The sequence below is a fragment of the Dipodomys merriami genome, unplaced genomic scaffold, assembly GCF_024711535.1.
Source record: "Dipodomys merriami isolate MVZ:Mamm:240054 unplaced genomic scaffold, mDipMer1.0.p SCAF_20, whole genome shotgun sequence".
Classification (NCBI taxonomy): Eukaryota; Metazoa; Chordata; class Mammalia; order Rodentia; family Heteromyidae; genus Dipodomys; species Dipodomys merriami.
Window position 1 is genome coordinate 27,076,231 of NW_027203382.1, and position 25,050 is coordinate 27,101,280.

General features: G+C 43.1%; 1 protein-coding gene across 5 annotated transcripts in view; it reads right to left on the reverse strand.

Annotated features, from left to right (window-relative positions):
• Window positions 1-5,294: 5,294 nt before the first annotated feature.
• Ccdc125 (coiled-coil domain containing 125) overlaps window positions 5,295-25,050 on the reverse strand; it is a 34,373-nt gene continuing 14,617 nt past the window's right edge. For 3 of the 5 annotated variants that reach the window (XM_070031286.1, XM_070031285.1, XM_070031290.1), the window contains 10 exons: window positions 23,408-23,485; window positions 21,993-22,078; window positions 18,235-18,317; window positions 15,757-15,872; window positions 15,046-15,078; window positions 11,373-11,480; window positions 8,469-8,643; window positions 7,270-7,326; window positions 6,020-6,150; window positions 5,295-5,820 (listed from right to left, as the gene is read on the reverse strand). In XM_070031286.1, the coding sequence (XP_069887387.1) occupies window positions 5,515-5,820; window positions 6,020-6,150; window positions 7,270-7,326; window positions 8,469-8,643; window positions 11,373-11,480; window positions 15,046-15,078; window positions 15,757-15,872; window positions 18,235-18,317; window positions 21,993-22,078; window positions 23,408-23,485 (1,173 nt within the window). In that variant the 3' untranslated portion in view covers window positions 5,295-5,514. The remainder of the gene's footprint in view (window positions 5,821-6,019; window positions 6,151-7,269; window positions 7,327-8,468; window positions 8,644-11,372; window positions 11,481-15,045; window positions 15,079-15,756; window positions 15,873-18,234; window positions 18,318-21,992; window positions 22,079-23,407; window positions 23,486-25,050) is intronic. The other 2 variants (XM_070031287.1, XM_070031289.1) reach the window with 2 other exon arrangements.

Here is a 25,050-nt window from a genome sequence, read left to right on the forward strand (position 1 = left end):
AGGAATCGAACTCAGGGCCTCAGGCATGCAAGGCAAGCGCTCTACCACTGAGCCACCTTCCCAGCCCCATCAAGTCTAACATTTTATCCCCCCTTGACCAACAGCTCCAGTTCCCCTTCTTTGGTAGTTAATTGGAGATGGAGTCACAGACTTTCCTGCCTAGCCTAGCTTCAAGCTATGGTCCTCAGAACTTAGCCTCCTGAGTAACTAGGATTATTTTAGTATTATATATCAAGTAGAACACATTTAAAGTAACATCAAACTACAAAAAGCAGTAAGAGTACTTACACATTTATACTAGAAAGTTTTAGTAAGATTTGGATGCTAGATGTATGGCTCAGTGGTAGAACACATGTGTAGCAAGCTTGAGGTCCTGAGTACAATCCTCAATATCACACACACACACACACACACAAATGTTTTCAGGTTTTTGTTTTCTTTCATGTAAATAAGTAGTGTATGTCTTTGTTAGACAACTAGTATAGAATAGTGGTAACATGGCTATATAACTGGTAGAACTAGAAGAAATGTCTGCATCTCCAAGTTCTTTTAACCTTTTATTCTGTAAGGCATACATGTGTTGTGGTGGGTTTTTTTTTTTTTTTCTTTTTGCTTATGTGGTGCTGAGGAATCAAACCCAGGGCCTCAGGCATGCAAGGCAAGCGCTCTACCACTGAGCCAACTTCCCAGCCCCCTTTTTTTTTTTTTTTTTTTGTGTGGGTATTTTTAACACTTGTTATTTTCAGTGTAGGGTTTGAAGCTAAAGCCTTAGGTAGGGCAAGCAGCACTTTACCAGATTCTCAGCTCTGTCACCCTCCTTTCTTCCTCCTCTCATTTCACTGAGGTTTAACCTCAGAGTCTGGAGCTTGCTAGTTAGGAACTCTACCACTTGGATCCTGTTCTTTCCCTGATCCCCGGCCTGTGGTGCTTTGAGGCAAGGTGTTTTTCTGAAGCTTACTCTTGCCTTAAACTTTCTGTGTCACCCAGGGTGCCCCATTATAAGCTTGAACTTTTGATGATCCCACCTCCACTTCCTGAGTGTTGGGATTAATTACAGGCCAGTACTTCTACACTTTTTTTTTTTTTTTTTTTTTTTTTTGTCGGTGTGGGGCTTGAAATCAGGGCCTGGGTGCTGTCCCTGAGCTCTTCAGCTCAAAGTGAGCACTCTACCATTCTACCACTTGAGCCACAGCACCACTTCTGGTTTTCTGTTTGTTGGAGATGGGAGTTTCCTGCCCAGGCTGGCTTTGAATTGTAATCCTCAGATCTCAGCCTCCTGAGTAGCTAGGATTACAGGTGTGAGTCACCAGCGCCTGGCTCATTATCATTTTTATTTAAACCCCTCCTTATAGAAATGGCCACGTTTGGAGAGGGTATGACCTTTTCTTCCACTGACTTGAAGAGCATATCTGTATCTTACTATTAATACTACAATATGAGGTGTTATCATTCTTAATATTTAGACTAGAAATTTATAGCAGAATAGTCACATCTTAGGTTGAAATCAAACAAGACGTGTAATAGAAAAAAAAAAACTCCACCTTGCGTAGAGTTTGTAATAATTATAACTTATAGACAGTTTTTACTACAATGTCAGTTTGTAGACTATGTGCTAATGGATGATTGATGTATTTAATTCTTTTTTAATGTTTTAAATTGTTTGAGAAATTATGTTTATATACAGTGTAGAAAATCTGAAGAAATACACAAATGCAAAGAAAGTAAAAGATCATTTGTTGTTCCTTCTAGAAGAAAACTACCATTAGTATTAAAGTTGATTATTCTCTGATCCTAGAGAATATCAGTTGCTTTTGTCCTAATCAATGTTTCTAGTTCTCTTCTTCTGTGCACATGTGAAACTTAGACTTTCCTGTCCTTTTATGGTTAGGTATGGCTAACTAGTGAAATGTGACTCAAGTGGTAGAGCCCTGGTCTTTATCTGAAGAGCTCATGGACAGCTCCTAGGCCCAGAGTTCAAGACCCACAACCTTTCCCCTTCTGCCCCCCCCCCAAAAAAAAGGTTTCATGCTGTTAGTCTTTGGTACACTAATTTGACTAGCAAATGGTTGGACATTAAATTCTTGTTTTTTGGGGGGTTTTTTGTTGTTGTTTTTTTTTTGGTCATGGGTCTTGACCTCTGGGCCTGGGCACTGTTCCTCAGCTTTTCAGCTCAAGGCTAGCACTCTACCACTTGAGCTACAGTGCCACTTCCTGCTTTTTCTGTTTATGTGGTGCTGAGGAATTGAACTCAGGGCCTCATGCATGCAAGGCAAGCACTCTACCACTGAGCCACCTTCCCAGCCTGGACATTAAATTCTTGAATATATCAGAGGTATTATACATTGTTACTTGTGTGTTTTAGGTACTGTGCTCACCATTGTAGAAAGGAGTACTGCCGCTGAGTATGTACAGAACAAATGCTCCAGAAATAACTAAGACTTGCTTTTGATAGATTTCGCTTTCCCAGACTCCCTTGCCAGCCTTTCAGTGAATAAAATATAATGGATGATCTCTGCCAGCTCGTGCTGTGTATCACTTTACTATAGACACTGTAACAAAGCACCACTTCGTGAACTGAACCACAGAAACTTATTGTCTTAGTGTGGATGGTGGATGCTCAAGATTAAGGTCTAAAACTCTTCAAGGTCCATGGAGAGAGGTCTGTCCCAGATCTCGTCCTTGGCTTCCAGATGACTTTTTCTTCTCATGCACCTTAAATTAGCTGCCTTCTGCACATCTAATTCCATGTCCAGTGAGATTAGATGAAGAGTTCAAGCTTGCTTTCATGTGCTCCTCTCACTGTAAAGACCTGAACTCACTCCAGGTAATATCACATTTGGGGATGAAGATGGACACTATTAAAACTACAGTTCTTTTGTTTCATTTTGCTTTTTCCTTGGATCAGCTGTTCTGGTCCTTTCAACTTCGAATGTGGGTAGGAGGATGTGATGTAGGGAGCTACAGTAGCTATTTTCACATTGTAAGGGGGAAGAACAAAACTAAGAAGCCAGGAGAACAATTGACAGGACTGGAACTTCCTGCCTTCAAACTCCCTATTAGGTAAACAATGTTCTCATGACTCAGTGATGCCAGGAAGCAGAAGTTGTCACCTGCAGCCTCATAAACAGAGGAATCTCAGAAGTCCTAAAGCAGCCCATGATAGCTCTCCCTCCATGTCTGTAGATAACAATTACAGTATCTTTTCTCAACAGAGTTTGGTAAGCAAAAATGACACTCCTGGCCATTTATGACAAAGTCCTATCAAATGAAATCACATTTAGCCTTTTTGAAAAATCTAAGAAAATGTTTGCTGTTCATTGTTTATTAAGTGGCTCAGTATGAAACATCTATCTGTCAGAAAGTGGGCAAGGCCACCGGGCACAATAGCTGACTCCTGTAATCCTAGCTACACAGGAAACTGACAGTGAAGGGACTGTGGTTCAAAGACAGCTTAATAGAAAAGTGCTGGACACAGTGGCACCTGCCTGTTAGTTACCACAGTGATGACAGAATGGTAGAAAAAGGAGGATTGAAGTTCAGACATGTGACAAATGGGAAGAGATTCCATGTCCTAAACACCAGTGAAGCCAGGCAGCAGCAGCTCACTCCTGTAATCCTAACTACTCAGGAGGCTGAGATCTGAGGATCATGGTTCGAAGCCAATCTGGGCAAGAAAGTCCGTGAGTCTCAACTCCAATTAACCACCAGAAAACCAAGAAATGGCACTGTGGCTAAAAGTGGTAGGTTCTAGTCTTGAGCACAAGAGCTCAGGGACAGCTCCCAGGTCCTGAGTTCAAGCCCCACAACTGACAAAAACAAAACAAACAGGAAAAAGTAAAAAATGGTTGGAGGCATGGCTGAGGGGTATGGAGCTTTTCTTACAAGTTTGGGGCTCTGAGTTCAAACCCCAGTACTCCCAAAGGTGAAAACCACTGACTTTTGATACATGAAGATTAGTACAGGAGGCAGGGATGTCTTGGCAAAGCCTCAGTGGGATCTACAGCCGCGACTGGGCTGGGGGGTGCTGAGCAGACACCACTGTGTCCGCCTGTCAAACAGTGCTGAAACCTGTTGATCACCTTTCTTTGCAGAATAAACTAAAAGGGTGATCCAAGACTGATCTAAATACATACTGCTCAGTACAAATGACAGAAAAATAACCTCTGCTCCGCGTAGAGAAGCCTGACTGATCCCAATCCCCAACAATGCCTGAAAGCCCACCTCTGCCCACTGTGCAGACCCTTTCCCCAGTGTGGGGGCTGCCCAGTCCCGTGTGACCCCCTGGTAAAGCTGTACTTGCTCTGAAAAAAATTAACGTATTAGCCAGGTATGTTGGCACACACCTATAATTCCATTACTCAAGAGGCTGAGGCAGGAGAGTAAATACTAATTATTGTGTTAATAATTACTCTGTAGCTGGGCACTGGTGGCTCAAGCCTGTAATTCTAGCTACTCAGGAGGCTGAGATCTGAGGATCATGGTTCAAAGCCAGCCCGGGCAGAAAAGTCTGTGAGACTCTTATCTCCACTAGAAAACCAGAAGTGGCGTTGTGGTTCAAGTGGTAGAGTGCTCACCTTGAGCTGAAGAGCTGAGGGAGAGTGACCAGGCCCAGAGTTCAAGGCCCATGATCAACCAAAATTTTTTTAAAAATTTTTAATTACTCTTTGTTTTAAGAGTGTGTCTCTGTATGGCCCAAGCTTACCTGAACTCTTGATACTCTTGCCTTAGCCTCCCAAGTACTAGATTATAAGTATGTTCTATCACACACTTCCTCAGTACCTTCCAATACGTGTGTGTGTGTGTGTGTGTGTGTGTGTGTGTTTTGGTACTGGGATTGACCATAAGGCCTGGCACTATCCCTTAGCTTTTTTGCGCAAGGCTGGCTCTCTACCACTTAACTTACAGTTCCACTTCCAGCTCTTTGGTGGTTACTTGGAAATCAATCATGGACTTACCTGCCCAGGCTGACTTCAAACCCCAATCTTCAAATCTCAGCTTCCTGAGTAGCTAGGATTATAGGTGTGAGCCATTGGTGCTCAGCTACTTAATTACTTTTTTTTTTTTTTTACTTCTTCTTTGTTTTTATTATTGTGAAAATACTGTACAGAGGGGTTACAATTACATGAGCAAGGTAATGAGTACATTTCTTTTTTTTTTCTTAATTACTTTTATAAATAAATAACCTTTGGTTTTCCCTCAAAATAATTTTTGACTGTAAGATGTTGGCACATATACTGGAAACTTGAGTAATTTATAAGTAAAATGACAACATACAACACATTTCCTGGAGAAAATTCAGAAATGTTTTGATTCTTTAATCTGAATCTCAAAATTTAAGCATACCAAAAAATATATAACTTTTCAAGATGAGGTAACATTTGCATAATCCTTTTCCAAAAGTATCTTTTTGTGGTGCTGTGGCCTACAAATAGGAAGTGCTCTACAGGAGAGCCACATCAGTTCAAGGACTGCAAATGCTAGCCAATCTCATTTCAAACTTCACCTGGTTCATCTTCAAAATAGGAGACTTGATGGCAAAGAACTGGACCTTTTAAGAGTTCTTGAGTGGTTTAGAGCTGTTTGAGGTTGCTGGATAGAACAAATACAGCCGGCAGAATTAAAACTGGAATCTGAATGTACAGAATCACGTATAACAGAAAATTCAGAAGTTTTATGCCAGAGGTTTTTGAATACAAAATTCTCTTTGATAGGTGTTTTTTCTTTATTCTCTTTTGTGGCAATGTCTTTCTCTTCCAGTGCCCGAGCAAGCATGTAGCTAACTTTCCTTTGATGAGCCAGAGCTTCTTCTTTATCGTTCAACTGCATGCACAGAAATAGAAAATGTACCTGCTACTTTCAATAAGCCATGGAATATACTCTGAGAAAGAAGTATTAACATATCTTTATATTACATGAATTCATATTTATATAAAACAATATATATAGCAAGTGTAGCTTTGAGTTAGGAGGGAATAAAAACTAGTTTACACTTTTAGTAAAAAGAAAGCAAAGTACTAACCAAGTCTATTAGCATCTTAAAGACGTCTTGAGAATTGTCCAGGTCTTCAACCCTCTTACAACTGTTTTCTGAAGGAAGCATGCCCAACAGTTTCTGCCCTAAGGTCTTCTTACCTCTCTGTGGCAAGCCTCCTGTGTGCATGGAAATGCAGCAGAGACAAAACAAAAACAAAACATTCATTACCCAGGCACCAGTGGCTCATTCCCATAATCCTAGCTGCTCAGGAAGCTGAGATTAAGAATCATGGTTCAAAGCCAGCCAAGGCAGGAAAGCCTGTGAGATTCTGATCACCAATTAACCACCAAGAAAAAGCTAGAAATTGAGCTGTGGCTCAAATGGTAGAATGCTAGCCTTGGGAAAATAAAAGCACAAGGATAGTGCCCATATCCTAAGTTCAAGCTCCAGGACTGGCACACATACCATACACACACAAAAACCTGGTACTAGGAGCCGGGCACTGGTGGCTCACGCCTGTAATACTAGCTACTCAGGAGGCTGAGATCTGAGGATCGCGGTTCAAAGCCAGCCCGGGCAGGAGAGACCGTGAGACTCCTATCTCCAATAAACCACCAGAAAACCGGAAGTGGCGCTGTAGCTCAAGTGGTAGAGCGCTCGCCTTGAGCTGAAGAGCTGAGGGACAACGCCCAGGCCCAGAGTTCAGGCCCCATGACCAACAACAACAACAAAAAAGAAGCTAAAATCCAAAGGATCTTGGTTCTCAAGGTCAGGTTGGGAAGAAAAGTCCCTGAGACTCCATCTCCAATTAACTAACAAAATGCCAGGCTAGAGAATGGCTCAAATGGAAGACTGCCAGTCTAGCAAGTGTGAGTCTCTGATTTCAAATCCTAACACAAGATTTACAAAAATATACAAAAAGAAAAGAAAAATCAAACCCTGGTACCCAAAAAAGTAAAAGGATAAACTTTTTGGATATTTTATCAACATAAAGTGGGAGATGGAGAAGTTCCCTATCTAATATCTAAAAAGTGGTTTTCCCTCCGTAAACACATCTGTCAACTCGAAACTCATGCAGATCTTTACAATGTCATGCTTAAAAGAGAAATACTATTTAAATTGTCAACAAATTTAAGAACATAGAAAAATAGCATGGTTATAAAAGACCAACTCGCCAACTATCAGTATAATGGGAAGACTACAACCTGAAGTATATATACACTAATTTCTATCCATAGAACAATGTGATTCATGGAAGAATGTGCAAAGTGGCTGGGTATGATGATGCAGCATACCAGTAATCCCAGCACTGGAGAGCCAGGAGCAAGTGGACTGAAAGAGGTCAGCCTGGGCTACCTCGACAAAACAGAGGGAAAAAAAAGAAAGAAAGAAAATAAATTACTGACTTTGGAATATACAAAGGAAATTTTGAGAATGTCTGGGACAGTGGGCAAATGAGCTTATACAAAACAGAGACGATCCTCCTTTCTTCCCCATCCTGACAGACCACAATGCCTAGGTTCAGACTGCTCTGTCGTGTGTGTGTGTGTGTGTGTGTGTGTGTGTGTGTGTGTGTGTGTGTGTGTGTGTGTGTGTGTGTGTGTGTGTGTGTGTGTGTGTGTGTGTGTGTGTGTGTGTGTGTTGAACTCAGGTACTGGGCACTCTCGTTTAGTTCTTTGTACAAGGATAGCAGTTTACCACTTAAGCAACAGCTCCACTTCTGGATTTTTGTGATTAATTGGAGATAAGAGTCTCCAGATTAGCCAGGCGCTGGTGGCTCATGCCTGTAATCCTAGCTACTCAGGAGGCTGAGATCTGAGGATTGCGGTTCAAAGCCAGCCCGGGCAGGAGAGACCGTGAGACTCCTATCTCCAATAAACCACCAGAAAACCGGATTTTCTGCCGATTTTCCAGATTTTCTTGCCGAAGCTGATTTCAAATTGAGATCCTCAAAACTCAGCCTCCTGAGTAACTAGGAGTATAGTCTTGAGCTACTAGCACCAGGTAACAATTGCTATTTTTTTTTTAATTTTATTTTTTGGGTGTTGGTTGTAGGGCTTGAACTCAGATCCTGGACTCTGTCCTTGAGTTTTTTGTGTGTGTGTGTGTTTTTTTTTGGCGGGGGGGTCGGTCTTGGGGCTTGAACTCTGGGCTTGGTCGCTGTCCCTCAGCTCTCCAGCTCAAGGTGAGCGCTCTATCATTTGAGCCACAGCGCCACTTCTGATTTTCTAGTGGTTTATTGGAGATAAGAGTCTCATGGACTTTCCTGCCCGGGCTGGCTTCAAGCTGCAATCCTCAGATCTTAGCCTTCTGAGTAACTAGAATTATACATATGAACCATTGGTGCCTAGCCCAGTTGCTAAATTTTTAAGTAAATCACAACTACATATTACACTGTAATTTTATACCCATATATAAGCTTAACAATGCTTCTATAACTTTGATTATAACCAACTAAAATGATATGATTATTGCCATTATGTTTAATAGTTACCATCTTCTCTCAAGCGCTTCCAGTTTATCCCTTTGGTTGATTTTTTACACAATTTATCCATTTGTGTCCATCTCAGTGCCTGGTCATTTTTCCTCATTAACTGTTCCTCAAATGCAATTCTGAATGCATCTGCCATTATGTAAGCCTCTTCTTTACTTTTCTGTAGAAGTTCCAACTGGTTTTGAAAAGAAGTTTGAACAGTGTCAGAGGTTAAGTCAGAACAGTTCTTGCCTGAATGCTGAATCAAATCATGTATGCAGTCTACCCGCCTGGTGCTGATGGCTCCTGTGTTTGATCTGTAGCGCTGCTTAAACTAAGAATTTGTCATAGCAGCTCACTCTAATCTGCACCACCAGTAGTTTCTCTCACTGTGCTGGTCAGTTGGCTGCTACTTCAACTGCTGAAATTCACTACACACCTAGACCTAGACCTTGTATGTGTGTCCCACCCAAATTCCAGAGGAAGGCCAGCTAGAAAGAATGGCAGATACCAAGGGCTGCATTTCAATTCAGCCCTGGGCTACTGCAGGACAACTTTCCAGGACTGAGGCTGCTGGTGACTGATTGGTCATCTTGTGCTTTGCTGGGCCTCCTCCTTGATTCTCTGCTTTCTTCCCTCTCTTTTCCCTTTATAGGGTCACAAGATACAGCTCAGCCTCTCACGTGCTTGCAATTAGAGTCCTATGCCCTCTGGTGCCCAGCACAGGCAGTTTTTAAAAATTTACTTTATTGTTATTTTAGAGGTGATATACAGAAGGGTTATATTTACATACATCAGGTAATAAGTACATTTCCTTTCATCCAATGTCATCATTCCCTCATTCTCTCCCATTCCCTTTCTCCCGTCTCTACCCATGAGTTGCATAGTTCACTTTCATCAGTGTCCAGTGCGCTCCACTGCTGCACCTTTTCACCCAATTTCCTCAGATCCTGTTCCCTGCCCCCACCCTCCCACAGCTGTGCACATGAATACACCATAAAGAATACAGGTAAAGAATACAGAGTCATTCTCAAATAAAATAAAATTAAATTAAAAAAAAAAAAGAATACAGAGTCATCAGAAAAAGAAAAAACAAATTGAGAAAAAAAGCCCTTTGTTTCCATATCATTGGAGCTTGTTTGAGTATGTATATTACTTTATATACATATGAAGAGGCACTTGGATATTGCACCTTTGTGATTCTCTCCTAAGACTATCTTCTTTTGGTCTCACTGTATGTAAGTAACTAGAATCCTGTGTAATTTGTCATATCCCAATGCATTTTAGATCTAACTTCTGCAGGAGAACATGTACCATTTGTGTCTCAGATCTTGGCTTACTTCACTTAGCATGATTTGTTCTAGTTCCATCCAGCTTAGACATTTCTTAACAGATGACTAATGCTTAGCAGTAGGCTTACCAAAGTAGTCTAAAGGTCTTAAATGCCATAGTTTCAAACAAGGGAAAATATTGGTAGAATATTACCAAACCAGTATTTTGGTTTAAAAGTATACCATATTTATAACTAAAGTCTAATTATAAAGTAGCTAGCTATCAACCAATGAAATGCTGGTGAATTCATCATTGTACTGTGCACAATGTGTCTTTTTCCTCTGTGCTCACAGAAGCCCTCTCTTTAATACCTGAGAAACAGAGTCATCCTACTAATGTACTGCTGTTCAAATACTCCTGCTCATCTCCCCATCGAGTTTTAATCATTATTTTTTTTTTGGGGGGGTGGTCCGGTCGTGGGGCCTGAACTCTGGGCTTGGGCACTGTCCCTCAGCTCTTCAGCTCAAGGCTAGCGCTCTACCACTTGAGCCACAGCACCACTTCTGGCTTTTTTCTTTTTGCTTATGGGTGCTGGGGAATCAAACCCAGGGCCTCAGGCATGCAAGGCAAGCGCTCTACCACTGAGCCACCTTCCCAGCCCCTAATCATTATTTTAATTCATGATATTAGGCTTTCCCTCTATTATTAAATTTTGAGCTGCATATAGATAAGAAAATATAAATTTAAGAAATGGTAATTATGGGGCTGGGAATGTGGCTTTGTGGTTGAGTGTTTACTAGCATCCATGAAGCCCTGGGTTCAATTCCTTAGTGCCATATAAACAGAAAAAGTTGAAAGTGGCTGGGACTCAAGTAGTAGGGTGCTAGCCTTGGGCAAAAGAAGCTCAGGAACAATGTGTAGATGCAGAGTTCAAGCCCCAGTACTGGCAAAAATTAAAAAGAGGGCGAAAACAAGGGAAGGGATGACATTGTCCAAAAAGAAATATACTATAACTGTAACCCCTTGTACATAACCTTAATCACCTTTATAATAACAATTAATTTTTAAAGTTTAAAATAAAATGAAAAAGAAATAATAACTATAGAAGGTTTTGAGATCTAAGGCTGGGAAGGTGGCTCAGTGGTAGAGCGCTTGTCTTGCATGCCTGAGGCCCTGGGTTTGATTCCTCAGCACCACATAAGCAAAAAGAAAAAAGCCAGAAGTGGTGCTGTGGCTCAGGTGATAAAGCATTAGCCTTGAGCTGAAGAGCTGAGGGACAGCGCCCGGGCCCAGAGTTCAGGCCCCATGACCGGACCCAAAAAAAAAAAGAAGGTTTTGAGATCAAGCCATAATACCAGGCAAAGAACAGGAAAAGGAGAAGAAGGAAGGAGGGGAGGAAAGAGGAAGAGGGGAAGGGGAAAAAAAGGGAAAAGAAAGGTAAAGATAGTAACAGGAGGTTAACAACAAACTTAGGCAAACATTCAAATATGCCAAGGACTATTATATTTTGGGAATGTAATTTATAAGTTAATGCTATCACATAAATCTGAGCCAATTACTACTAGGCTAAAAATCACTACAGATACTTGCATTTATTCTATTAATATGGAAACAGAACCAAAATGTCTACTGTCATAATAATGTGATAGGTACCTCATGTTTGAGCTGAAGAACCAGTTTCCGAGTGGACGCTGCCATTTTGGCACAAGAACAGGGGCTGCCTCCAGGACCACCACATAGGCAGGCTCCAAGGACCGCGAGCTGGAACCCAAAAGCATGTCTTGCCATCACGAAGTGTCACAGCGCCTGAGCTGCCCACCAACACAGGCACCCACGCGGCCACGCACACCAGCACTCAAGCATCTGACCCAAAGAAACTAGAGAAGAAAAACGAAGGCCAGGATTTCAGGATCCAAGTGGACATTAACTATGAGTGAGAAAGAATGTCATTACTTGTAACAACATCAAGAAATTCACGCCTGGGAAGGTGGCTCAGTGGTAGAGCGCTTGCCTTGCATGCATGAGGCCCTGGGTTCGATTCCTCAGCACCACATAAGCAGAGAAAAAAAAGCCAGAAGTGGCACTGTGGCTCAAGTGGTAGAGTGCTAGCCTTGAGCTGAAGAGCTGAGGGACAGCGCCCAGGCCCAGAGTTCAGGCCCCATGACCGGACCCCCCCCCCAAAAAAAAAAAGATCAAGAAATTCTACCTTCCTTCTTTTTATTCCATGGACTCATCTCCCCATCAATGATTTGTGTGTGTGTGTGTGTGTGTGTGTGTGTGTGTGTGTGTGTGTGTGTGTGTGTGTGTGTGTGTGTGTGTACATATATATTTTTTTTTCAGTAGTAAGACTGAACTCCAGGAATGGGTGCTATCCTTGACCTCTCTTTTTGGGGGGGATTAGGAGGGGTGTGGTCATGGGGCCTGAACTCTGGGCCTGGGCGCTGTCCCTCAGCTCTTCAGTTCAAGGCTAGCACTCTACCACTTGAGCCACAGCGCCATTTCCGGCTTTTTTCTTTTTGCTTATGTGGTGCTGAGGAATCGAACCCAGGGCCTCAGGCATGCAAGGCAAGCACTCTACCACTGAGCCACCTTCCCAGCTCTCCCTGACCTCTTTTGCTCTGTGACTAGCACTCTATAACTTTGAGCCACAGCACCACTTCCAGTTTTCTGGTAGTTAATTAGAGATAAGAGTCTCTTGGACTTTCCTGCCCAGGCTGGCTTTGAACCTTGATCCTCAGATCTCAGTCTCTTGAGTAGCTAAGATTACAGGCATGAGCCACCAGCGTCAGCTTTCTTAAAATTTTTAATCCTGGCATCTTAAAACTTTTAATCCTGGCATCTGTCTCCTTCTGAGTCCATGGCAGGAACGTAGCCTAAGGGTATAGTTAATGTGAAGTTCTGTAACATGAGTTCCTATGTATGGTGGGCCCAGATACCCAGTATTACCTGCTGCAAGTCTCTGCCAAGGATACTATATATTCCAAAATGACAAAGTGAATTTTAATGTGCAGTAAGAAAAACAATGATGCATTCACTCCTTAAAAAAAAAATACTCTGTAGTGGGTGCTGGTAGCTCACACCTGTAATCCTAGCTACTCAGGGGGCTGAGATCTGAGGAGTGCAGTTCAAAGCCAGCCCGGCAAGAAAGTCTGTGAGACTCATCTCTAATTAACCAACAGAAAACTTGAGCTGTGGCTCAAGTGGTAGAGTGCTAGCCTTGAGCTGAAGAGCTGAGGGGCAGCACTCAAGCCCAAAGTTCAAGCCCCATATATATACATATACATATATACACAGACACTCTGGAGAGAAAATGAGGAAGGGGCTAACACTGTTCAAAATGAGATGTACTCATTACCATATTTATGTAACTGTAACCCCTCTGTACATCACCTTTACAATAAAATAAAATTTTAAAAATCCTCTGTCCAGGGCAGTGGCTCATACTTGTAATCCCAGCTACTTTGAAGACAGACATTAGGCAAATCATGATTCCAGGCAGCCTAGGAAAAGGGTAATCTCCATTTCATCTCTAACTCAATAAAAAAGGCAGATGTAGTGGTATATATCTCAAATCCCAGCTACTTGAGGGTTCCTGTGTACGAGAATCATTATCCAAGGCTTGTCTTAGAAAAAAAGAGACCCCTGGGGCTGGGAAGGTGGCTCAGTGGTAGAGCACTTGCCTTGCATGCTCGAGGCCCTGGGTTCGATTCCTCAGCACCACATAAGCAAAAAGAAAAAAAGCCGGAAGTGGCACTGTGACTCAAGTGGTAGAGCGCTAGCCTTGAGCTGAAGAGCTGAGGGACAGTGCCCAGGCCCAGAGTTCAGGCCCCATGACCGGAAAAAAAATAAAAATAAATAAAAATAAAAAAAAGAAAAAAAGAGACCCCTAACACCATATATGAGAAATAACTAAAGCAAAAACTAATACAGCAATTCTCTGGTAAGCACAAGGCCTTGAGTTCAAATGTCTGTACTGCCAAAAATAAAAACAAAAACAATCTGTAATCATACACTGTATTCTCAAATATTTTTTGGCTGATCCACTCTTCTGGAATCACCAGAACTTGACTATGGATCACAATGAAGAAAATTCTATCCCTCCCAATTGTGCATTGTGTCTCACTTCAGCACTGAGGCCCAAGTTACTTTTTTTGGATGTATGTGTGCCAGTCCTGGAGCTTGAACTCAGGACCTGGGTTCAGTCCCTGAATATTTTTTCTCAAAGCTACCATTCTACCATTTGAGTCACAGCTTCAACTTTTTTGGTAATTAATTGGAGATAACAGTCTCACAGATTTTCCTGCTTGGGCTGGCTTTGAGCCATGATCCTTAGATCTTAGATTCCTGAGTAGCTAGAATTACAGGTGTGAGCCACCTGCACTTGGCTTATTTTAGACTTTTAAAAAGTATTTTATTTTAAGCATAATTTAATGGTATTTTCCCTTTATTTTATTAATTTTATGTTTATGTGATACCAAGGAATCCGAACCCAGGACCTCATGCATGCTAGGCAAGCACTCTAGCACTAAGCCACATTCTCTGTCCCTATTTCAGACTCAGAGAAGAAGAACCCACTGTCTCCTTCAATGTAAAAGTCATCTCAGAAAAGTCTCACATCAAAGGTAATTTTGAAGTATAGTTAACTTTTGGCTGATCTGAGTGTACACACGGCCATCTGGCAGATAAATATTTCCCCCTTTTATTTCCCAGCTCCTAATAATCACTCTTTCTGAAGTTGCCAGAAAAAGGAAGATCTGGGAAATGTCACAAAAAGTTACCCACTTCGCAGTGCTCCATTGTCTCATTTGGAAAATTATGCCTTCTTTCTGGGGGTAGATGTAAGGATTAAACCTGTCGATCCATGTGAACCACTTAGAACATCTGGCAAGTGATAAGGACTTTGTCAGTGTGTAACTATTATTGAAAGCAACTATTATTGCCTCTCTTTTTTTTTTTTGCCAGTACTGAGGTTTGAACTTAAGGCCTCTCACTCTCACTTGGATTTCTTTCTAACAGCCGGAACTCTACCACTTGAGCCATGCTTCAAGCCAGGCATTTTGGAGATGGAATCTCATGAGTTTTTCCTGCCCAGCCTAGCCTTGAACTACTTATCTCAGCCTCCTGAGTAGCTAGGATTGTAGGCATGAGTCTCCAGCACCAGGCTTGCTGCTTCTCTGAAGATGTACAGTGAATGACAGACTATACTTGTTTTCTATGAATCCCAGGATGCTTTTATACATCATTGGCAAGCTCCCGTATTGTAGGCCACTAATACTACAGCAGATCTTTCTTCTGAACGTGGCTCAATCATAACTTGCCTTATTACCTTGGGATGCTCTGGGTTTAATCCCCAGGACCACTGAAAAAAAAAAAAAAAAAAAGGTAAGCCAGGCACTGGTGGCTTACGCCTGTAATCATAGCTACTCAGGAGGCTGAGAGCTGAGGATCATAGTTCAAGGCCAGCCCAGTCAAGAAAGCCCGTATGACTCTTATCTCCAATAAACAAGCAGAAAACTGGAAGTGGTGCTGTGGCTCAAGTTGTAGAGAGCTCACCTTGAGCTGAAGAGCTGAGGGATAGTGCCCATGCCCAGAGTTCAAGCCCCATAACCAACAACAACAACAAAAAAGCAGCAGCAGGAGGAAGAGGAGGAGGAGGAAAGACAAATAGAAAGTAACAACTTATCAGCTTAGCTGGCCAGCACTCACTTTGCAGGTGTCAGAGGCCACAGTGAGCTTTAGATAGAATAAGGAGTGCCAGTCCTGTGAGGTTGTATTCTCCAAGCCAAGAGAGACATCTACTCACACCGCTTCTGCTGCAACCACGACAGGAGGAAACTATGGGAGGAAGCAGCTAGCATAGACCCTGATGCCAAGAATGGCAGGCCTGTGGGTGCTGGAGCAGCCAGGCAGAAAGACTGAGCTGGGCAAGGCCCTGGGTCCCTCTCACCCTAGTCAGATCACTATGTAGGATGTGCTAGAGGAAAGGAGAGCAGAAACGCCCCCTCCCCTGCCCTTACCATTCACACATGTCACCTACCTCAAGCCCTGATACCTCCGTAAAGCCACTCTTGTCCTGGCATCGGCTTTCCTGAGATACCTTCTGCTCTTTGATATCAAGCATGGCGAGGGCTTCCAAGTAGTGCTGATTCAACACTAGGCAGGGCCACACACAAATGTTAGTTCTGAGGCCTCGCTCGGCCCTCCTGTAATGCAGTTATACCAACACTGTTTCCTCCAGCACAATTCCCACAGATGGGGCTTCATCTGCAACACCAATCTGGTAGAATACCCACAGTCGTGGGAGACAGCAGGCATAAAATGCTAGATTTTTCACATGAGGCTCTCAAACCACATGTTAGAACAGAAAGGGGATGGAGAGGTAGCTCAGTGGAAGACTGCTACCTAGCGGACAGGAGGTCCTGTGTTTGATCCCCAGCAACACAAGGCAAAGTGGTAAGGAAAAAAGAAAGAGACTGTGATTCTGGAAGCTTCTATCCTGACCTAATTTACCACAGGTGACAATCCTGTGGGCTCACTGGCCTGGGCTCAGATGCCATCTGCGTGAGGCGTTCACACAGCTCAGTGACGCATAAAATACAAGGCCTGATTTGGAACTTGTTTGTCCTCTTCAAGCCACTGCTTAGTCTCTGCCAAAATGTACAATTGGCATCTTCTCTTAAAAATTTGGGATGTTAGGCTGGGAAGGTGGCTCAGTGGTAGAGCACTTGCCTTGCATGCCTGGGGCCCTGGGTTTGATTCCTCAGCACCACATAAGCAAAAAGAAAAAAAGCCGGAAGTGGCGCTGTGGCTCAAGTGGTAGTGCACTAGCCTTGAACTGAAGAGCTGAGGGACAGTGCCCAGGCCCAGAGTTCAGGTCCCACAACCGGACCCCCCCCCCCAAAAAAAAAGGATGTCGCTACCAAGCATTAGGTGTTTTGTGTGCCAGTACTGGGGCTTAAACTTAGGGCCATGTGCAGTTTTTGTTTGTTTGTTGTTTGTTGTTGTGGGGCTTGAACTCAGGGCCTAGGTGCTGCCCTTTAGCTGTTTTTGCTCATGGCTAGCACTTTGAGCCACAGCACCACTTCCAGTTTTTGGTGGTTAATTGGACCTAAAAGTCTCATAGACTTTGTTGCCTGGCCTAGCTTGAAATCTTGATCTCAGATCTCAGCCTCCTAAGGTTACAGGCATGAGCCACTAGACCCCAGCTGGTCTTGTGCTCTTTTTTTTTTTTTTTTTTTGTGTGGGGCTTGAACTCTGGGCCTGGGCACTGTCCTTCAGCTCTTCAGCTCAAGGCGAGCGCTCTACCACTTGAGCTATAGCACCACTTCCGGTTTTCTGGTGGTTTATTGGAGATAGGAGTTTTCTGGTGGTTTATTGGAGATAGGAATCTCACAGTCTTTCCTGCCTGGGCTGGCTTTGAACCGTGATCCTCAGATCTCAGCCTCCTGAGTAGCTAGGATTACAGGCGTGAGCCACCACCGGCTTGGTCTTGTGCTCTTAACTGACTTTTTCACTGAAGGTTGGGACTCTATCCTTTGAGTCAAACCCCCATTTCTAGATTTTTTTTGGTTAACTGGAGATAAGAGTCTCTTGGATTTATTTGCCAAGGTCTGGCTTTTGAACCTAGATTCTCAGATCTCAGTCTCCTAAGTAGCTAGGATTACAGGCATGATCCACTAGCACCTAACTGTATACCAAAGATCTTACTATCTTTTCACCAGTATTTATCATAAGGTGGTTTGTTACATAAGGGACATGTGAGCGATTACACAAACACACTATTTCTAATTTCTATTCCTCATGTTTGCTGATCTACTCCTGAGCTTACTATGAAATTAAATCAAAAGACGGAACCTGCTTAATATATATGAGCTTTTTACTCTGGGCTGCTAGAAATGTCTTGAAACTAGAGATGGTAGTTGAGTAGGTTGCCCATGTCCCTTGAATTATTCACTTGTAAATGTGTTGTTTAGATTTCATTTTGATCCTTTTTTGTGGCAGTATTGGGTATTGAACTAGGGGCCAAGTGCTTCCAGGGCAGGCACTCTACCACGCGAGCCACATCTGTCACTGTCTCCATGGGTTATTTTTGAGGTAAGCTCTCACTTTCTGCAGGGGACTAGTCTGGGCTTTGATTCTCTGATTTGAGGAGAGGAGTGACAGGTGTTCCTCACACCTCAGGAGCAGGAGTGCCCACCACTGGGCCCAGCCATTGTGCTCCTACGACAGCTGGCGTAAAAGGTGCCACTGCGCCCAGCCATTGGCGGAGACAGAATCTCCAACTTCTTTTTATCCATGTGGGCCTTGAACTCAATCTCTAGCCTCTCCCTCCCTAGGATTACAGTCTTGAGCCTCCATTCTCAGCTTGCTTTGATACATTTTATAGGTTTAAAAACCGTTATGATTCATTTATTCCCTTTATTATCCTCAAAATACATCACTTCAAAACATTAGCATTTTGTGTCTCTTGGTGTATTCTTACCATAGGATATTCAAAATACCACTCTTTTCCTACCTGCGTTTTCTGACTTGAGCATTTTAATTTCTTCTGTTTTCAGCTTCAAATCCTCTTTGAGGATGGCATTGTCACAGTTTAGTCTGGGGAAATAACATGCTTTGAATAACTAAAACATTAGAAGTACCTCTGTAATTTTATTTTATTTTATTTATTTATTTTTTTGGTCCGGTTGTGGGGCCTGAACTCTAGGCCTGAGCGCTGTCCCTCAGCTCTTCAGCTCAAGGCTAGTGCACTACCACTTGAGCCACAGCGCCACTTCCGGTTTTTTTTTCTTTTTGCTTATGTGGTGCTGAGGAATCGAACCCAGGGCCTCAGGCATGCAAGACAAGCGCTCTACCACTGAGCCACCTTCCCAGCCTCCTCTGTAATTTTAAATTAAAAAAATACTTATAAGAATCTTTGGTGAGCCGGGCGCTGGTGGCTCACGCCTGTAATCCTAGCTACTCAGGAGGCTGAGATCTGAGGATCGCGGTTCAAAGCCAACCCCGGGCAAGAGAGACCGTGAGACTCCTATCTCCAATAAACCACCAGAAAACCGGAAGTGGCGCTGTAGCTCAAGTGGTAGAGCGCTCGCCTTGAGCTGAAGAGCTGAGGGACAGCGCCCAGGCCCAGAGTTCAAGCCCCACGACCGACAAAAAAAAAAAAAAAAAGAATCCTTGGTGATGTTTGTGTGCTATTCTACGGGTTGACCTCAGGTCATTTTTTTAGATGGTCTTGATATTAAGTCCTCTTAAGTTTAAAATGAAATGTAAATCTCAGATATTCCTTTCCCACTTAACAATAAACTAGGACATGAAATAGTTTTGCTGAGATTGGCTTTTCACAGAAAATTCTGTTCTCTCCTTTTTTTTTTGTATGAGTCCTGGGGCTTGAACTCAGGGCCTGGGCTCTGTCCTTGAGCTTTTGTGCTCAAGGCTACCACTCTACCAATTGAGCCACAGCTCCTTTTCTGGCTTTGTGGTGGTTAATTAATCTCATGAACTTTCCTGTCTAGGCTGGCTTTGAACCCAGAGCCTCAGACCTTAGCCTCCTGAATAGGAAAGAATAGATGTGAATCATTGGTACTGGCTCTCTCCTTTTTTAAAAAAACAATTTATATGTTTTGGAGTTGGAGATCAGATCCAAGGCATAGTCACACTATACAAATGCCCGCAAATGAACTACATCTCCAGCCCCAACACTGGGTTTTGATGGATGGATGGATGGATGGATGGGATTGATAGACATATGTGTATGTGTATGTGTTTATGTGTGACATGTGTCAGTGTTTGCTTTCCAGCTCTGTCCTCTGGGAAGACCTTCTAGCCCTCAGATTTTGGCTCCATTAAAAGAAACCAGGGCTCCATAAGTAAATGCCTAATATTATAGACATACTGTCCCAGAATACCTGCCTGTACCAGAAAGCAAGAAAGTGCTCCAAGGCCAATAGAGAAGTGTCAGAATACCACTGGAGCCATCTAGAAGGGGCTCCATAAGTGAGAAATTTTAGGCATCAAAGAAATTATGAAAGCCAAGTGTGATGTAATCCTAGCTACTCAGGAGGTTAAGATCTGAGGATTGCAGTTCAAAGCCAGCCTAGGCAGGAAAATCTGTGAGACTCATTCTCCAATAAATTACTAAAACGTTAGAAGTAGAGCTGTGGCTCAAGTGGTAGAGCACTAGCCTTGAGCAAAAGAAGTTTAGGGACAGCACCCAGGGCCTGAGTTCAAGCCCCAGGACTCATGTACACACACACACACACACACACACACGCACACACACGCACACACGCACACACAGAAATTATGACAGTAATAGCTTTTTAAGACATTGGAGAGACCAAGAATCCATGAAGCCACATTGGTATAAACAATTAAACAGGGGGAAAATAAAAACTCTTACAGTAAAATTTCAGCTGTTATGGTTTGTATATGAAGTGGCCTCCAAAAAGGCTCACGTGTTACAAATGGGTCCCCAGCAGGTGGTCATGTTAAGAGATGATTCCATTATAAAGGAACCCATCTCATCAATGGAGAGAGGAAGCGGTTTGTTGTTGTTGTTTGTCTTTGTCTTTTTTTGTCAGTTATGGGGCCTGAACTCTGGGCCTGGGCGCTGTCCCTCAGCTCTTCAGCTCAAAGCAAGCACTCTACCACTTGAGCCACAGTGCCACGTCCAGCTTTTTCTGCTTATGTGGTGTTGAGGAATTGAACCCAGGGCCTCATACATGCAAGGCAAGCACTCTACCACTGAGTCACCTTCCCAGCCCCAGAGGTTTTGTTTTGTTTTTGTTTTTGCTTTTTTGTTGTTGTTATTGGTGGTGGTGGTTATGTGGCTTGAACTCAGAGCCTGGGCACTGTCCCTGAGCTTTTTCACTCAAGGCTAGTGCTCTACACTGAATCACAGCATCACTCCCAATTTTTTTTTTTTTTTTTTGGTCCAGTCGTGGGGCCTGAACTCTGGGCCTGGGCGCTGTCCCTCAGCTCTTCAGCTCAAGGCTAGTGCTCTACCACTTGAGCCACAGCGCCACTTCTGGCTTTTTTCTTTTTGCTTATGTGGTGCTGAGGAATCGAACCCAGGGCCTGAGGCATGCAAGGCAAGCGCTGTACCACTGAGCCACCTTCCCAGCTCCTCTGGTAAATTAAAGGTAAGAGTCTCATAGAGTTTCCTTTCCAGGCTGGTTTGAACCTTGGTCCTCAGATCTCAACCTCTTCAGTAGCTAGGATTACAGGCATGAGTTACTGGTGCCTGGCAAGGATTTTTTTTTAATTTTTTTTTTGGGGGGTCCGGTTGTGGGGCCTGAACTCTGGGCCTGGGCGCTGTCCCTCAGCTCTTCAGCTCAAGGCTAGCACTCTACCACTTGAGCCACAGCACCACTTCTGGCTTTTTTCTTTTTGCTTATGTGGTGCTGAGGAATGGAACCCAGGGCCTCAGGCATGCAAGGCAAGCGCTCTACCACTGAGCCACCTTCCCAGCCCCTTTAATTATTATTTTAAGGAAAACAATACTAACAAAAATGAAACTACTAAGTGGATAAACTATAATAAATTACAATTAGCTCAAAGAAGAAATCCTACACACTGCATTTAAATTCCATGCATTTAGCTGGGCACCAGTGGCTCACACCTGTAATCCTAACTACTCAGGAGGCTGAGATCTGAGGATCGTGGTTCAAAGCCAGCCCAGGCAGGAAAGTCTGTGAGATTCTTATCTCCAATAAACCACTAGAAAACTGGAAGTGACACTGTGGCTCAAGCAGTAGAGTGCTCGCCTTTAGCTGAATTGCTGAGGGACAGTGCCCAGGCCCAGAGTTCAAGCCCACAACAGACCAAAAATAAATAAATAAATAAATAAATTCCATGCATTTTAAATTATCAAGGAAAATGTAAGCGATAATAATGTAAACACTGGAGCAGTAATGTAGCTCAGTGATAGAGTGTTTGCCTATCATAAGTGAGCCTATGGTTTGATTCCCAATACCACCAAAAAATAAATTCAAAAGATTAAAAGTAATATTCCAGCTGGGTGCCAGTGGCTCATGCCTTTAATCCTAGCTACTCAGGAGGCTGAGATCTGAGGATTGCCGTTCAAAGTCAGCCCAGGTAGGAAAGTCTGTGAGACTCATCTTCAATAAAGCACTAGAAAGCCAGAAGTGGCACTGCGGCTCAAGTGGTAGAGTGCTCACTTTGAGCTGAAGAACTGAGGGACAGCACCCAGGCCCAGAGTTCAAGCCCCATGACCAACAAAAAAACAAAAAACAAAAAAAGTAATATACCAACCTGTCATATTTCTGGGTCCAGGATTCTTCTATATTTTTAAATCTATCCTGATCAAATTCTATTTCCCACTGTAGGGCATTTATTTCCTATGGAACAAAACCAGTACTTTACTGGAAATCACAAGTAAATCATTTCAGGACACTATGAGCAGGTAAAATATATCACTTAATCATTTCACAGAAATGGTAAAGAGAAAACATTTTAAAACATTCAAAACACAGTCCCTTAGCAGGGTGCGGGTGGCTCACACCTGTAATCCTAGCTACTCAGGAGACTGAGATCTGAGGATCATGGTTCAAAGCCAACCTGGGCAGGAAAGTGCATGAAACTCTTATCTCAAACCATTAGAAAACCAGAAAGGGGGAGGGGGGGAGGATAGGATGGGAAGGGGAAACAAAGGAGGAGGCTACAATGCTTGATAAGAAATGTACTCATTATCTTGCTCATGTAATTGTAACCCCTCTGTGCAGTATTTTCACAATTAAAAAAAAGAAAGAAAGAAAAAAAAAGAAGTGGCACTATGGCTGAAGTGGTAGAGCTCTTGCCTTGAGCTTAATTGCTGAGGGACAATGCCCAGGCCCAGAGTTCAAGACCCACAACTGAAAAAAGAAAAACAAAACCAAAAACCAGTCTCTTGACAGGCACCAGTGGCTCATGCTTGTAATCCTAACTATTCAGGAGGCTGAGAACTGAGGACTGTGGTTGGAAGGCAACCTGAGTCTGTGAGACTCTGATCTCCAGTTAATGACCAAAACAGACAGATGCAGCACTGTGGCTCAAGTGGTAGAGCACTAGCGTGTGCAAAAAAGCTCAGGAACAGCACTCAAGCCCCAGAACTAGCACTAAAAAACTAAAAAACAAACAAAGAAGTCCCTATCATTGTAAAAGACACATACCATGCTTTCTTAGCATTCAAAGAAACTTTACCAAAACTTATTTATTGCTGAAAAAAATTAAAATTGTTTGAGACCAAAATTTGCTGAATTGAAGCCACATTTCTTTGTGGCTACCCTGCCTTAGTTGATACCACAAACAAAATGGATGCTTGGAATCTTAGCCTAACTGGCCAAATCAAGGGAGACCATAACAAATGCAGGAAGGTGACCATGTTGGAACAACTCCTAATGATCCTTCCAGTGAGGAGGAGACGGAAAGAAAGGGGAAAACTCAGCCAGGTGGGCAGACGAATGGAAGAAGAAAAATAGGAAGGGTTGATTTGGCAAGCCTTCCTACTGCATAAAGTCGTAGCCCAACGGAAGCTTCTAGGGGAAGACTTCAGACGCAGAAGCAACCCTAGTAGAGGGTATGCACAAATGGCATATCCATCAACATGGCTAATTCAAGCGAAATCCTACTTAAATCTTACTGGATTGAACGTGTCACTATTAATACCATCACTATTAATACGCCAGTACCTTCTCCAAGGATCTCTTTTGTTCCATAGTTTTTTGAAGTGCTGCCTGAGTATGACTTGTGGCTTTGCCAAGTACTGCCTAAGGAAAAAAAGAGTATCAGTAAATTAGATATTAAGGGAGCAGGGAAGGTGGTAGAGTGTTTGCCTCACATGCATGAGGCCCTGGGTTTGATTTCTCAGCACCACATAAGCAGAAAAAGCTGTAAGTGGCGCTGTGGCTCAAGTGATAGAGCACTAGCCTTGTGCTGAAGAGCTGAGGGACAGCGCTCAGGCCCAGAGTTCAGGGCCCACTACCAGCAAAATAATAATAATAATAAATAAATAAATAATAATAAATTAGATTTTAAATGATTCCAACATTTTTTTTTGTCTGATTTTTGCTGGTGATAGAGTGTAGCAAACTTTTCTGCCCAGGCTGTCCGTGAACCATGATCCTCTAGATCTCAGCCTTTTGAGTAGCTTACAGGCATGAGACACCAATGTCATTTTGATATAATAGTCCAGCACCAAGGAGGCTGAGGCATGAGGATTGAGAGTTTAACACCAGCCTGGGTTATACAGTAAGTTTAAGACTAGACTGGGACACATATCAAGTCTTTTCCTAAAAAGAAAAAAAAAATTGAGACGAGACTTTTGAAGACTAAATCTTTTTGTTTGTCTGTCTTGGGACTTGAACTCTGGGTCTGGGTACTGTCGCTGAGCTCTTCAGCTCAAGGCAAGCGCTCCACAGCGCCACTTCTGGTTTTCTGGCGGTTTATTGTAGGTAATAGTGGCATGGACTTTCCTGCCCAGGCTGACTTTGAATCACAAACCTCAGATCTCAGCCTCTTGAGTAGCTAGGATTACAGGTGTAAGCCACAAGTGCCCGGCTGAAGACTAAATCTTGGTTTGGTTTTTTCCCAATCCACATGGGAATGGATGCATCTTCCACATAAAGACAATGCACAAAACTGGGGATATATCTCAGTGGTAGTGTCTGCCCATCTGTGAGGCAATAGGTTCAATCCCCAGACCTATGAGAGGTGCTCAAAAGCTGCTTTTGCTGCCAGGCACTGCTCGATCATGCTTGTACACTTAGTCTAAGATCTAAAACTTCATTTTGGACACACACATTACACAAATGCGCACAGCAGTACTGTTATAATAAAAAAAGTAAAACAACACAAATATCCATCAAGTGCTAAGGAGATAAAAGGTCAATCCAAAAGCAGTGGGACACCGAGGTATAGTACACCAAAAAGACATATCTTTAAGAAGAAAAGTAGATCAGAGGTTGTCTGAGGCTGGAGCTAGGAATGAGGGGTGACTGCCATGGGTATGTAGTTCTTTTTTTGGAGTATTTAACATATTCAAAATATCCTAAAATTAGCCAGGCATTGGTGGCTCAGGCCTATAATCCAAGGTACTCGGGAGGCTGAGATCTGAGGATCACAGTTCAAGGCCAACCTGGGCAGGAAAAGTCCATGAGACTCTTTTTTTTTGGATCCGGTCGTGGGGCCTGAACTCTGGGCCTGGGCGCTGTCCCTCAGCTCTTCAGCTCAAGGCTAGCTCTCTACCACTTTAGCCACAGCACCACTTCCGGCTTTTTTTCTTTTTGCTTATGTGGTGCTGAGGAATGGAACCCAGGGCTTCTGGCATGCAAGG